General features: G+C 44.1%; 1 protein-coding gene across 1 annotated transcript in view; it reads right to left on the bottom strand.

The window, feature by feature from the left end:
- LANCL2 (LanC like glutathione S-transferase 2) overlaps positions 1-16,155 on the bottom strand; it is a 32,345-nt gene extending 16,190 nt beyond the window's left edge. The window contains exons 1-3 of the mRNA XM_087766499.1: positions 15,784-16,155; positions 4,151-4,268; positions 1,127-1,334 (exon numbers count right to left, since the gene is read on the bottom strand). Of these exons, the coding sequence (XP_087622625.1) occupies positions 1,127-1,334; positions 4,151-4,268; positions 15,784-15,987 (530 nt within the window). The 5' untranslated portion in view covers positions 15,988-16,155. The remainder of the gene's footprint in view (positions 1-1,126; positions 1,335-4,150; positions 4,269-15,783) is intronic.
- Positions 16,156-16,367: the final 212 nt, after the last annotated feature.

Genomic DNA, 16,367 nt, shown 5'->3' with positions numbered 1-16,367 from the left:
GTGTCATGAATATATTATTTGTAAACAAAAAAGGAAGAAAAGGAACAACTAATCAAACTGTCCTCCTCCTAGAAATGACTTTCCAAGCAAAGGCGAGACTAAAAGATTTATTGCTAATCCAATTTTGCTATACTCATTCTTCACGCCTTACAGCAACACTGCTTCCCTAGCTGCATCCAAAATGGCATGCCCAAGTTCACTGCCAGTTCTAAAAGCAAAAAAACCCAAACCTACCACCCATTTCAAAACTGAAATATGCATCCAGGAACGGCAGCAGAGATAAATCACACTAGGATTCTAGATCAGAAAGAGACCAATTGTATTTCCAAATATAAACCCGAATGGAGATGAGGACACAAGGCTAGTCCGCAAATTCTGGCGGCGTAAGGAATGCTGCTGGACTGCTAGCAGGTGGATGGCTGGTGCCGAATGCAAACCGCACAGGGCTCCAGCACTTCCAGCCCTTGCTGGGACAGCAGTCAGTTCTGTACCAGCGAAGGGACAGTTAGTTCTCCAAGGAAGCTCTACAACTAAATGGGATTTCTCAAGACGTTTGTTACGTCTAGATTACTTGGAAAAGGGGCTAGAATTTTTTCAGGCTACCCTTCATATGCTCTGACCTAATTAAAGCCCTTGCCTTTAACGGTTCAGCAAATACCTCCTCTTTGCTTTATTAAATCTTTGTTACATATCAATCCAATGTACCATGTTTCTGTCTGGATCTTTCCAGATCCCTGCAGTGTACACGTGTTGTAATGAATCCACAATTAAGACCCACGCATCACATACTGCACAAGCACTACATATTGCCGATGACAAGCGTGCGGCTTTTGTTAAATGTCACTTCAATGTGACAAAATCAAAACGTGCATGTACTACAGATATGTCCAGGACATCCTGTCCTTACAGCAATAGAGGACTCGAGATAACCCACTAAATGTGAATCAAGTGTAAGACAGCTTTAATAAAGATAAAGCCTAATTTGTATTCTTCTCCTGAAAATGTATCAGGGGAGAAAGTGTCTCCATTTTTTAATCCTGCCCTCCAAAACTCCACTTGCTGATGTTACTGAACCAACGCTCTCTACAAATGAAGGGCATGGCTTTTTCCACCATCAACCACTTACTTGGCAATACATTCTTTAGATTCACTGTCATTTTTCAGCTTGTGATAAACCACTGCACCCACTGCCAGTGGCCCTGCATCACCACAGAGGAAAGTAACTCTTCTGCCATTCAGATTGCGAAGGATTCTCTTCACATAATCAAGAGATCGCTGCAAATGGCTCTGGTTTTTCGTGACACGGTACAGTTGCAGATATAGGAGGGCAATACCTGGAACAACAACATGAAAAAGAGATAATTTCATTTACTTTTCCTTCTAAGTATATCATATTCCGCTCTTCAGTGCCTCTGAACCAGTAACTCAAATGCAAACAGGTATTTGGGCAATTAAAACATGTCAGTCAAGTGTCCTAGCTTATGCAATGGGAAGGCATGAGGCCATCTATGTCGATTACATTTCAGTTTGGATCGTGACAAAAATAAAAAAAAAAAAAAAAAAATCAGACTGAAGCCCAACGGTAGACTCATAATTTGCAGAGAATGAAGAAAATTCATGACACAGGCACCAAAGCTTGGTGAAGAAATCACTGAAGACTCAAAAACATGGGCTAACAAGCATGTGTATGACCAAGTACATTGACTGTACAATACTCATCTATTATATGCAAGAAGTGACTTATTTTCCATTTGATTTGTAAAAGGATCTTTTGATGGGTTTTTGGATTCAACTTGCCAAGTTCTTTATAACCCTTAAATGTACTTCACAACAAGATTATGAGCTTCTACAAGTTAAGCTGGTTTGTAAAAGCCAGAAAGCAAACAAGTCCTCAAAGAATGCTGGAAGGTAGTATCAAGCTTCACTCGATTAAACTCATTACATGGTTTTCCATTAAAACAAAACCAAACCAAACCTTACCTTAAAAATTGCAACAGTGTAGACTGAGGAAAGTGAAACAAATCCATCTAAGAGGATGTTTATTGGCCAGCTGGAAGTGTGCAGAAGCAAAACGTTTACCTTCAGACCATACTGCATCTCAAACTCATTTCCAAACAGGGAGAGCACTCTCCCGAGCCACAACTAAAGCCGAGTACACACAAGGCCAACTTAGCTCCACAGAGAGGCTACCTGAGGAGTACAAGAACAGCAGCACCACAAGAGTGCTGGTACATCCTCAGATGTTCTCCAGACTGGCGCTGAACAGGCCTTTCTAGGTAAGCCCAAGAGGAGACCTGCAGAGATTGGTTAGCCCACTTCAGTGGCACAGGAGCTTGTGGGCTACTTACTGGGATTTCTGGAACCCTTTTTTATGTTGCAATAAATGTGTAGACATCTGGGCTTGATCAAGGGATGATCAGAAAGTAGCCATGAGGCCCAGTTCATCCAATCCTTCCTCATGCCACACCTTTTAAGTGGCTCCTCCAAGATGTCTGGCACATACAAAGAGTACTTGTATAAGCAAGATGGACTCATGAGTCCTATGACTGTTATGTGCCAACAGTACGTGCTCCAAGATATTTAGAGACGTTTCACTAAGCTCAAGCCAATGCTCGGGATTGTGCGCTGCCAATAAGATTTGTCTAGACTTGGTACATAACAAGCAGGGCAGTTGTTTTCAGCATTGCTTTTATCTTCTGATTTGCACACTAGCAAAATGCTGCAAGGAGCAAGTTTGGGAAGAAAGTACTTTCACTAAGTTTTTTAAAAGCCAGACCATTTAAGTATTTTTATTCAGGAGTCAATTCCACAGAAGCCTTGAAAGAAGTTTACAACTTGGAATAGATGTAACAGCCATCTAGGAAAGCAGGATGGAAAAACACGATTCTCATTAGACTGCGTTATTTGTTCATCTGTCTTCTTGTTTCAGCTAATGATGGCTGTGTTACTTTTAGCTTATGACTCACTTTCAGCATGCTCTGGTTTATCAGCCATAACTTCAGCTGTCAGTCACAGTGTCAGAACATGGCTTCCCGGGAGCCGCTTCAGAATGTCAGCACAAGAATGCCCACCGCTTGAGATCTTCTGCACTCACTTAGCAGACACTCACTTTCAGACCTTGAAACACATCTACCATTTAAGTCTGAGCTGTCTAAAACTTCCCCACCCATCCACCCACAGCACCATCTGTACCAAAACACTAAAAAGAAAGTAAAGAAATTTTACCCTTTCACTGCCAGAATTAAGCCTGAGCACAGGCAAAGCCTGGAGAGTTTTTCCAAGCTGCTCCTCCTTACAACACAAACATAACAGAACAGATCTCCTCAGGGCACGTTTCAAACATGCTATGCTAAAAGCATAAGCGTGTCTGAAGCGTGAGCTAGACAGACCAGGAATAGATTATGCCATTGTAATAGCAAAGTGGCACTTGAGGGGCCAAGACAGAAAAGCATTTTGGCAGCTTGAAGAGCAGTGGCCGCATCAGGCTTGACAACCCCAGGCTCTGCCTAAAGGATCAGAAGGGCTCATTCACGTTTGGACAGCATCAGTGACGCAATGCTACATGAATGACAGTGCCTAGCGCTTGCACACGCCTGTTTATCTTCATGCGCTTCACAATCTTGCAACTCCACCTCCATACTCCCCCTCCTCACACGTTCATTTTACCATTTTTGTAGAGACAGAGCAAGCAGAGACAAATTATCCATATTCCAGATTTTAAGGCTCCAAGCTCCTGGGCACAGAACATCCCCTCTCAATGATTAGAAGATGCTGTTACCATCAGACAACTGCTATCAGTCAGTTGAACAGAAAAAGGTGAAAATAACCCATTTAAAAAAATATTAAAGAAACTAGAGGTAAGCCAAAAGAAGAAATAGCCTTAGAAAATCCACTCCTTTTGCAGGATAAATATCTCCACACACAAAAGCCAATTACCTCTCTGTAACTAGATCCTTTGTCCACTGAAATCAACACAAGTCATTCCAGACAGTAGTGACCAAGGGTCCAGAGTTAAAAGAAACCAACTCACACAAATGCCTGTATCACAGTATTTCTGCTGCTCCTGTGAGAATATCAGAACCTCCTCCTGTGAATACACCCGATTATGCCATTTAACAAACACACTTGATTCAAATTCTAGCTTTCTCACCAGTCCAGCCAGTATAGGCAGAGCAGTCATGTGGATCTGCTGTCTTCAGCCCTTCTTCCATTTGTTGCAGAAGGTCCTTGATTTTTGTCTGGATCCGTTTTGAGAACAAAGCACTGACCTGAAAACAGGAGACAGGAGAAAAGGAGCGAGTCAGAAAAGGAAATAATTGAAGAATGCAAGCTGGCTGCTCCACCTTCTTGTTTGGAAAAAAACAAACAAAAAACAACTACGGACTAAATACTACATGCAGCAATCAGCAGTGTCAAGGTGGTTCATCTTAAGTGTGTCCCATGTAATGCATTCTGATTACATATTAGAATAAGTCACTAGTATCTACATTAAACAAAAATTATCTGGGGATGCTTTAAAGTCACACAAAGAGCAGCTATGGACACTGCTACAGTATGTAATTATATGCTGTATCTTATCTCAGGCTCTTAATACAGTAAGCAAAGCTTCTCTGAGTTGAGTAAAAGGTGAAGAGAAGCAAACAGAAGACAACCACCTGCTGCCACTCCATGGGCCAATACTCCATTCAGGGTACTGGTACCAAGACGACGTTATGGATGAACACAGCACAGTGAACCTACAAGCCCTGTGTAACAGGCAGTTGCTCTCATCGCAAGGTCCCTGCACATCTTCTGTGGCACTACAGAGCAGGAAATAGCTAAAGGAAAATAAATGCTCATATTTGAGACAACCAAGTCAAAGTCAAGCCATCATCTTCAATGATGTGATCAATCACATCATCCATGACGTATTCACGTTTTCTTCCTAAATCCAAGATGCTTTTTGATGTCCCAGTTTGTGATCACCGCACAGAAGGCAAGTCACCTAGAGCCATAAAATGCTCTTCCTCTTGCTTCTTGCTCTTTCCTCTCCCCAAAGCAATATTACGGTTTGACGTGCTTTATCATGAGAGGAGGTTGTTAAATGCAGTGAACTATTGAGGAACAACTACCTAAAAGAATGAGCTAGACACAAAGAAGATGAGTAAAAGCAGCTTGGCAGCTTCAGATCATGCATGAAGTTGAAGAAACTAACCTTTGATTTTACTTGCTGCTTGCCTTCGCTTTTGACCAAGAAAAGTTTACGTAGATGCTATATATGAAATATAACACAGGATACTTCACTCTTGCTACCATTTCCCTCTCATTAAGCATACTGTAGGGGAAGATACATTACTGATTACTCCCTTAAGCCCATGGAAATAGTCAATTCACTAGAATTTACTGCTCTACTAACTTCCATGAGAAAGAGTATTCAGGAAATCACTTCACAGGACAAGTCCACATTTGAGTGGGAACATCAGAAACAACATTCAAAAATGTTGTGGTGGTTGTTTTTTTTTTATTATTATTATATAACAGTATCACTTATTGATCAGCTTTTCCTATTAACACATTTATTAAAAGCTATTTTATATATTTAAGTAGAGCCTAAAGTCTAGGTTTACTTATAGAACAATTTATCTACTACAGAGCTAGAGAAGGAGAAACAAAAAAACCTCTTCCCTTTCTGAGCTATAGGAAAAGCTTTACCATTACCAGATAATTCCATCACTCTAACAAAATAGTGATGTACACAAACTTTGTGCCACCCAAAAATATTTTGTGAGTATGCTTTTTCCATCATCTACAGAAAGCCCCAAGCATACTTCACTTGTCACTCAAGTCTCACTTATCCAGGAACATCTAGAAAAGAAACTCTCTAAGAACACAGAAGCCAGCAGAGCTTCCCCACCTCCCAAACCAAGAGTCACAACATAGTGGTCACCAGAAAAAGAGCATTCCACAATTTGACTACCTTTCAGCTTACACTGAGAATAAGCTACTGTTTCCCAAATAGTGCTTGATCTCTTTCCACCACTTGCTTCCCCAACCTGCTCCCAAATAATAGCCAGAACAATTCATATTGGTGAAGGTTTAGTTTCATGTTAAACACATCTACATTTATGATGTTTTACTGGAGAAGGAGAAATTAGCTCATTAGGAAGGATTACAACAAATCCCCAAAGGGAGGGCTTCAGATAAATGATGGGTCCTGGATGCCAGCATGCAACTGATTACCCAAAATACACCAGACTTTGTACTCTTGTTCAAAGCGGAACTTCAAATAAAAATCAGTGAATTCAAACATCCATTCAGTGGATTCAGAAATCAGAAACATAACAGGAATCACACAAGTCCTCTGACACACTCAGAAGTCTCCAGGGTCAATGGTTCAAATCCATTTTATGATGGTGGGATAGGGAAGAAAAAGGAAATTGTGCCATTATATCTCATGTCACACTCATACCACTCTAGGAAGGAGCTACAGCTCCTTTAACCTTCTCCAGTAACTCTAGAAGTAGCAACCAAACACAGTAAGCATCTGACATCTACTCTTTGGCCTTAATATGGCATTAAGCACCTTTTTGGTAGTAAAGTGTACCATGCACGCACAACACAGCACACCCCCTTTTAACTAGTTCAGCGAAGTCTGAACGCAAAGCAAAACCTTTCCCAAGGGCAGAGCTTCTCTCCTTCAAAAGACAGCTATGCCAAGGCTAAGGCATATGGTGAAACAGCGTGAGGATATCCACGTGGATGCATCCAGGCGTACCGCTCAGTTTATCTGACAAGAGTAAACTAAGGTTTCAGACTCCCAGTTTGTTTACCTACTGCACATCACAAGCACGCTGGTTATCTTTTTGTTCTGACAATATACCTGCTGTTACCAAATCAGGATATTTTTTGTCAAACACCAGATCAAATTACTTAAAGGCAGGAGGGGAGGAATAGGACATCAGGACACCTGGGTTCTGCTTTGAAACCTCAGTCCCATACAAGTAATTTAGCTCAGGTTGGCACCTCCCTCTCTCTAGAACGCCAACTGTAACTTACCTCTCTTGATTCAGTGCTTGGAAAAGCACAGATGAAAGCATTTTTTGATTATGATTATAATCATTTATCAGCCCAAACAAAGCTAATCCCAAGCTTATGCCAATGTGAATAGGTTATGAGTGGAAACAAAGTTTTTTCCAGCTACCTACCTACTCCTCCACCACTGCCTCTTTTTTTTTTTTTTTTGGCTTGCTCTGAAGCTTTAACAGAGCACCGACACTGTTCATTTGATAAGATTTCACTATAAGCTTATAACAGATGCTTACATGCACTAGAATAAATTAATTACATAAAGGAATGAATGTTGAAAGGTGGCTTTAGAAGACTGATAAACCTCCTTCAAGGAATCTTATGGCAGCATTACAGCTGAGCATTGAGCACACGGATTCATGTTGAGCACAAACTGATTTTCATGAGAAGCATATTCATTTCATGAGGATGATTCCAGCTGGCATTCAGCCTTTTCTGCAGGTGACTCCTGTTATTCCTGTAGGGAAAAACAAAAACCAAGAAGCCTGACCTCTGATACCCAGTATCACATTTACTCCTGCTTCACAAAAGACTGGGTAGTAACAGGAGCTGAAGAGTATCTTTAACAAGTAGAAACGTCTCTCTCCAGGAATTCAACTACTGCATTACTCCTCTGCTGCTGCAGGAAGAACACTGTCATCCCAACTGCTGCTCGAGTCTCAGACTGGCAAAACAAAAAATGAGAGCTCATTCCCCATAATACCCAACAGAACCCTGCACGATATTGATTATGGTAACAAGAAAGGCTCATTATCAGCATGAAACAAAAGTACTGCAGAAAAATACAAATATGTTGGTTTTGCACATTAATTGTTTTGTGATTTATTTGAACCATATCACCTTTTCCATTGCAGTGAGGTGGTATGAAAAGCTACATCCCAATCCAAAGCCTTTTAAAGCCAACAAAAACATAAAGAATGTAAGCATATATGTAACATCACTCACCTTTGGCACTAATGACATGGTGTCCAAATTGTCAGCAACACCTGTTTGCCCTATCTGCTTTCTTTCATTTGTAGCGTTCCTAAAATGAACTTAAATCATCTTCTTTTGTAAACCCAGCACTAAAACTACAGACACATGTTACAAAAAATACACCACGATGCAAATAAAAATCTCCTAAAAGAAGTGCACGTTTCACTTGCAGTTGATATTACAATAAAATACCAATTCTTACTGAACTACCTCTCCATTACAGCCATATCCAGCTTTACAGCTGTGGCTTTACAACAAACCAGCACCAGGAGCAGATGAGGCAATAAGCAGCTGCCACGTATGCGTTTTAGATGACGATTTCTCGTAGGTAAGAGAAGCCTGTGACTTGAAGTCTTGCAAGTTTTAAAATAAACCATGCACATTTGGACCAGGTATCGCAGTGTTTACCTACGTCTGACAACACAACGGTAAGACCTTACGGCACTACTTTTGTGGTTAAAAGTAATACTCTAGTTTGACTGACACAGGGCGAGTTATCTCATTCACCTTTGTCAAAGACACTTAGATACTGATGTTTTTCAAAGCATTTATTTGCATCTTGACACATCTATGCCAAGTAACTCGTGCAGACTCACAGCAAGACGGCAGGACAACGGAGACCTTAGCTCAGCTTCCTCAAGACTTGCTAACATTTGTTGTCCTTCTTGCCACCACCAGCTTCCAAAACAGCCATCTTGCTGTTAACCCTCTTTTACCGTTACACTGTTCTATTTTACCCTATCACCTTTTGGGGGACTGAAGAAGAAAGCAATTGATTATGCAGAAGCAAGGAGATGGCCTATACACAGAGTGCTACCTACTGAACAAGCAAAATAACTCTTTGATTTTATCTCAGTTCAAATCAAGTTAAGAAGCGAGATTTCAGAGAGAAGTGACTTTATTGTTGGTGATGTGTAGAACAGGAGACATAGCACAGTGCTGGGTGTTCTTTCAGGCAAAGCGCATTTCACAGAGAAAAAAAAATACAGCTCAAGTTGGCACTGCAGCGAAGACTCATTCAAAAACAAAACTTGCATAGAAGACTGCACAAGGGACATGAGAGACACTGGTAAGGCCTAACAGGGTGGGGGACGACTCACAGCTCTACTGAAATGAGAAATCCTGGCCGTACTGAAATCATTGGGAACTTTGCCACTGACTGTAAGGAAGCCAGGTTTCACGCCCACGCGCTGGAGCACAGGTTTATTGAAGCAGGATGAGGTCTCAACGCTCACCTCCACAGAGCTCCTGCAAGAGCCGACCAGAAGGCAGTAGGATCCCACATGCAGAACCTAGCAAGGTCAGCTGGGAAGTGACCTGCCTTTTTGTACAAAAAGGCAAGTTTTACTTTGTTTTTACCTAAATCAAAAGACTGTTAGAGCTCCAAGAGCAGCTTTTTTTTCTTCTCTGAAAATACCAGATACTAAGAAACCTCATCACCCAGCCTCTGAAACAGTTAAACACAGCTCCCTGCTACTACTCAGTTAGGTCCTTCCAGAAACAAACGCCAGTTCTGCAAAACCACATGCTTAATAAATGATTTGAAACACTGCTGTCTGTAGAACACATTGCTCTGTTTTTCTGTGATCCGGCACCTAGTGCCATACATGTGGTAGCAGGGAAAAAAGAAAAGAAAAAAAAAAAAGAAGAAAAGAAAAAAGGGGGAAGGGAGGGAAAGAGAAAGAAAGAAATTAATAGCTATACGCAAACTACTACACTGCTACAAATGCCAACTTAGGAATAGGCTTTAAATGTAGGCATCACCCTACCTCAGAGGAGGTGAGGGCGTGAAAAAGAACATTAAAAGGCAATCCATTCAAGTTACAGGAAGAATTGTTTAAAGCATGTAAGAAATAGTGAGACTGTGCCTCTAACGCATTTGTGTGTAAAAGGAGGTATTTGTCTCATTGGTGACTAGGTTGCAAAAAACCAAATCATAAAGAGTCATCAAAAAGCTTCAGATTATTGGTAACAAAAATAAACAGACACCGAGGAACATTATCCTATGTTTTGGGAAATGGAGGATGATAAAGCAAAAGAGCAATACTGAAAATCACTAGCCCTCCAGGTAGCCTAACACCAGAATGCTACTTCTTGAAAACTAAGAAAATAAAAGTCTTTTGTGAGTATGATTTGAAGTCACTCACTACACAGAGGTCTCTGCCCAAGCTGGGACATTTTTAGGTGGTCCACAAGTTGTAAAAAAAGCTAAAACCTCTACCAATACTGTCTAAATTATTTTGATGCACAGACAGCAGGTATATTCCACATATTGAACCTCACAGTGTATCAGTGTTGTGCACTTAGACCCCAAATATCATTTATTTTCACCAGAAAATTAGTACCTGTTATTGCACTTGCCCACACAACTAGCCAGAGTAACAACTCAGACACACAGGTCTGCAAGATAAAACTAGATACCAGCGAAGGGCGGATGGACGTGAGACAATTTAATCAGAACTTGGTTTTTGATTTAAAAAAGAATCTTCATTCAGAACTGGTTGACTAAAACCAAATAGACTTAAACATGTGGTTGAAGTGTTGTCCTGAGTAACAGGAGAGGTTTTCAATATAAAAGCATCGGAAAAGCACTAAGCGACATTTGATGCTGGTGTGTGCCGTAGGAAAGAAGCAGCAGTTCTTCCTCCCAGGCTGCGTACACTAACTGCCATGAGTTCGTAATGGACAATGAAGTACGATAAACTGATTCTCGGACTCAATTTTGATCAAGATTCACAAAAAGCAAAACAAACTTTCCTTCAAGAGAAACATGATTTGCAGTACTCAGAATCCTCCATTAAAATAGCACGCACCTGAGATGGGGTGCCAAGAAACGGCCACTTTTTTGGCCATCTCAAGAAACGCAGCTCCCCCATCCCACATCTCTAGCAAAAAAGCGGGAAGAAATATTTACTGGAGGTTCAATTTTGCCTCCAGTGCAATGAGTGGTACAATTCCCACTAGTATAAGTGGTTGCAGAATCAGTCCTAGAACAGAGAGAACTTGCTGCTCTCAGCGAGACAACCAAAATGCCCAGTGAGACAACCCAACAAATATAAAAAATACCACAGGGAGGTGAATGAAGAGTGAGACAAAGAACTTTAGATATATTTTTTTAAAATACACTTTAAAGGAGGAAGAAGACTGAAAAGCCACATAAAGGAATTATCGGAACTAACAGGAGATTGAGAAAGCACCAGGAAACTGAACACCACTAAATCGGCCAAAAGATAATCTAAGTAAATATTCTGTATCCCCATTAAGTGATAATTTTTGCTAATAAGCATCATTAGCTTTAAAATAGGCTCCCTGTAAAGAGCCCCCTGCAAAGCCTTATTAAGTACATTGTATACATTTGTCAGAACACACCACCTTTTACTCATCTTCTTAAAACGTTATGGCAAGTCAGAAAAAACTTACCAAGAAAGAATTAGCCTAAAAAAGAAGTTACTTTTTGGGCATCCTAGTGACCTATCACAAAGTTTGAATCCGATTTCAGTGCTGTGAAAGACTACCCCCTTGTGATTCCACAACAACTCCAGATAATCTTCAGTCTGGGCTGGGATCTGATAACGTCCTGATGCCAGGGGTGCTTTTCTTGCAAACACACAAAATCCACATCAGCTTGCCTAGGCATGGGCTTGCTTCCACTTTCACCTCGATGAGCAGGTAAGATCAGCCTGCCTTTGGTTCCCAAGTCACTGGTCTGCAGTGACTGGTCACTGGTGTGAAGGTGGCTCCCAAATCACCCCTGACTATGCTATGGATGTAGCCACAGAGCTGTGGTGGCTCTGAGGACGGTGGGCAATCTGCGGGTCACCCACAGAGCGCCAGCTCCTTGAACGAGCCATCGCCACCCCTTACCAGCAAGCTCTCCTCACCCTTCCCCTTTCCCAGGAAATCCATTACAGCTTCGGAGCTCTCTATCACATGAACATTTTGATAAACGGTTTCTAAGCCAGGACAACTGGCTGCCCCCACTTTATGCAAGCCTGTGCAGACCTCCCCGTTCTCGGTCCCCCACCCACAGCTAATGGGCAACACAACGCCAACAAGTCTCGACATTAATTGCAGCTATAGGTTGCCTCTGCTCCCGTTCAGGTGGGAAAGCAAAGCACAATATTGCTCAGACGAGTTACTCTCTGGTTCCCAACCTGCACAGGCCCATTGCCTGACATCGCCACATTTAAGAATAGGTGAGTTTATAACTAGAATTGCCTACAATGAAGAGGAAACTATCAGAAGAACACCTGCTTTTCAAATATTAATACTTTCCCCAATAAACAACTACAGTGAATTAAAAATGAAATGGAACTTAACAGACAAACTGATTTTCCCATGAACTAGGGAATATGCTTTGTTCTGAGTTTATAGCTGTCTATTCATTTCTCTGCCTCCCTGACCATTTACATTTCCATTTTGACAACTTTTGGACCACTCTGAGATAACATCTATAGGTACTTTTTCCGTCTAAGGTATCACTATGGGATCCACATCAAAAGGAAAAGGGCTACAAGGATATATACTTAATTGAAAGATTCATCATTTTTTAAACACTTGCATTTAAAATTATGTTTCTTACTAATCTGGAATTAATGCTGTCTGATGAATTATTACCTTCAGCTTTCTCAGACTAGTTGGAGAAGCAATTCAAGTCCACGATACTTTCATGGTGAAGAAATCTAGTTAAGAAGAAGTGAATTTCAACTACATGAGCAGAGCCCACCTAGATAACTGCAGTGTTTACTGTGCCTATTTTTAAGAAGGCAAATCAGCAGCCCCAGACTTTGTTCTCTCTTCTCCTGTTCCCATACCTTCTAGCTTCCCGAACTGTACCTTATGCACACAAACACACGCTTCCCTATGCAGCACTCTGTCCCAATTGTCTCACATTTCAGACAACGACTCGAAAAGCTTCTTGTCCTTTTATCAGCCGGATGAATTTTAGATGGCAATCATGCCAGCTTATGAAATCAAATGGAGGGATTAATAATGCATTGCCTTCCATGACAACGGCAGAGCCCCGCACACCTCTAGCTGTCATTATGTGAGTCACTCAACGCTCACCGCTCCACAGAGCAGCGGATGGGAGGAAGAAATGATGCAGTGCACTGAGAGATGCTGAAAGCTGCTCTCATTTGGGGGAAACTTGCACTATTGTGTACAGTGGTTTACAGAATGGACTTCCTAGCCTGTGTGAAGTCCTTTTTTTCTTCACTGGGGCTTTAGGCAGGCAAAGACTGATGGGACTGGAGCCTGTTACATGAAAACAAAACAAAACAAAACAAAAAATCCCCAAAAAAACACAAACCAAAAACCACAAACGACAACAAAAAAAGCACCCCAAAATACTCATCAGGAAATCTCACAAAAGTCAGGATAGTACTAGGATTGACAACATACAAATGTTGCAAAGAATATAAACACACATAAGCGTACTCATAGCTACGTTCTAGCCCAGAAATATGTAGGACAATTCCTCAGATTTTGCAGATGCAGAAACAAAAGAAAATGTACACTCGCATCGGCCTTCTCCTATGAAATGCAGAGTTGAAAAAATTCAAAGACCACTGAAAGTTGCGGTAGTTACATCACTTTAACATGGTACAGAAGATGATTTGTTCTTCCAGAGGAGCTTCACGCTTTTGAACGTAACAAAGCCCAGACACCAGCTTTTATCACATACACAGCTACACAGGTGCTCAAAGATACTTTCCAAACAAAGCTGTACAAATAGCTGCCAACTGCCACACAGGTAACAAGGAATGTCATCCACCACTGATGCTGGGAAAAAAACATTTGCACCCACTGTAAAATAGCATACTCATCTACAGCAGAGCAGAACAGGCATTCCCAAGGTGAATTTAGGCCCACAAATTCATTAACTAACTCATTTCAGCTCTGCCACAGAAGAATGTCTCTGAATTTGGATTAATTCAAGAATTAAATCTGAAGTAAATTAGAGTTGAACTATTCTGTAATACAGCTAGTATTCTCAAAAGAAAAAAAATTTCTAGGGATGCTCACCTTCCTCCGATATCAGTTCTCACTTTGGAAAGCTGTAGTCAACCTAGATCAGCAGCAAATGAAGGCTTATTTTCTCTTTAAAAAAAATGGACATGAAGTGTCAGATCTAAAGCAGGTACATAAGAAGGATGACTGGCCTACAGAAGGCCCTAGAAGAAAGTTCTTGGTATGTTTTTTACTATTTTAACAACAATACATAGCTATAGCTGTTCTGCCATCTCCTCTCTGCCTTCATAGTCCAACTCATCGTACTTGAATGTTTTTTATGTACTAAGCCAGATACAAAAGAACACAGAAATGGCAGTTCTCTTTCACAAAAAAAAAAAGTTTTACCAGCACTGAGTATACTATTAGGGATTTTTCTAAAAACAAATCAGATTCGACTTCCAAACCTACACTTGCTTTTTAACCCCTTTCAAGTCCCACGTTCTGCTTCTGACGGCTGCAATTAGCTGTAGCAGTAAGACACCAGTCCCCCAAAGTATTCTCTTTTGTGTGTTCTGCTTAGCCACACACAACTTCACAAACCTCAGCTGCAAGAACTAGCGAAACCTTTCATTGCCTCAGACTGATGGTGAGCTGATGCTGTCCTGCTCATTCTTACAATGCTCAGGAAGAATGCTGCTCTCACCGCTGGGCATCACCATCCTCGGCCCATCCTATCAGTAAATCAAGGTAATTCCTTATTGCCACAAGCAGGAAAATACAGAGCCGAGATTAAACGCTCTCCTTTATTCACCCCAGCATACAGCCGAGCACGTTAGGAAAGTCAGCTTCGCACCCAGTGCATGTGTGCTTCTAGCAATGTCACCATGCAGTGTTTTTTCACCTGAAAGATGACACAGTAGCACAGTATTGAAAGATGAGGCCCCTCAGGGGCTCAAATGACAGAAGGTCCATATTCTGGTAATCCTTCTGCAGCGTAAGCCAGCCTGGGTGGTGACAGGCCAGAGCAGCTTCTGTGCTTAAAGCCTAAAACGCACATAGCTCCCCAACCAGCAGCGCATGGTGTCGGGGAGATAAGCGGAGCAGGAAGACCGCGAGCCTCGCGTGCCAGTGCCACCAGACAGACACTCTGCCAGCCCGGACCGACTGCCAGGTGCCTGTCATGGTGCACCTGAACCTACAGACGTGTCTACGGCAGTAAAAACATGCCTGGGAGAAAACGGTCCAGCATCGTCTAAAGCCTGAGTGCTGCCGTGACTCGAGGAGAAACCCGTCTTTTCTAGACGTGGGCTCATCTTCTCCCTTCCCTGCGCGCTTGCTTTGCGGAAACTCGGGCAACTTGTAAGCGGTGTGGCAGAACCGCCGTGGCGACTGCAGCACGGCCAGCGCGACCTGCAGGCCGGGCACCGCGCTCGCTCGCATGCGGGGGGAAACAAACCGCTTACGGCAGCCGCTCCCACCGAGCCCGCCCGCCTCTCCCCTCCCCTCGGCAGCCCTCGAGGCCGCTGCCTCCCCACGCCGCCCCCGCGGGCACGGCCCGGCGGCCCGGCCGGCGGGCAGGGGCCGGCACAGCGCTCCGCGCCGGCGGGGACAGGCCGCGGGCCGCCCCACCGCGCCGCCGGAGGCCGCGGCCGGGCCCGGGGCCCCGCCGGAGGCCGCCCCGGGGCAGGGGCCGCGCCTGCGGGGAGGGAGCGCCCCGCGAGTGAGGCAGGGCGCGGGGGGCCGGGACGCGGCGGCTGCCTGCGCGGCCGCCCGCCGCCCGGGACTCACCTTCCCGTCGGCGCCGAAGGGGAGGGACTCCTCCTCCGGCGGGAGCCGCGCCTTGTCCCGCTGGGCGTCCGCCGTGCTGGGGGCGGCCGCAGCTCCGGCTCCGTGGGGCTGGTAGTCGGGGTAGGGGTTGGGGAAAGCCCGCTCCTCCATCTCCGCCTCGCCGCCCAGCTGCAGCTTCAGCCTCTTGGACATGCTCTCTCCCATCTCAGCCGGCCCCCGGCCCGCCTCCCCGCACGGCAAGCCGGCGGGGACACACTCCGCCCCGCAGAGCGGCGGATTTGCAGCAACGCGAGCGCCGCGGCCGGCAGCCGACCCCCGGCTACAGCCGCCGCCCGGCAGGCGCGGAGGCGAGGGGCCCGCGGCGGCCCCGCGGCGCTGGGGCAGGGGCTGGGGCTGGGGCTGGGGCTGGGGCAGGGAGGGCGGCGAGGCGCGGCCCGCCGGCCCCGCGCTGAAGGTGCTGCGGTGGCAGTGCCCGCGGCCGCTGGCCCATCTGGGCCGCCTCAGGGCACAGGCGCCGCCGGCCCCGGCCCCGAGCCGCCGAAGCCCAACTTGGGAAGGCGAACGGAGAGCGGCGACGCCGCCGC

This window comes from Nipponia nippon, unplaced genomic scaffold (assembly GCF_047370975.1).
Source record: "Nipponia nippon isolate SJK-2023a ecotype South Korea unplaced genomic scaffold, ASM4737097v1 scaffold_1, whole genome shotgun sequence".
NCBI classification, from domain to species: Eukaryota; Metazoa; Chordata; class Aves; order Pelecaniformes; family Threskiornithidae; genus Nipponia; species Nipponia nippon.
This window is presented reverse-complemented; position numbering and strand designations above follow the sequence as displayed.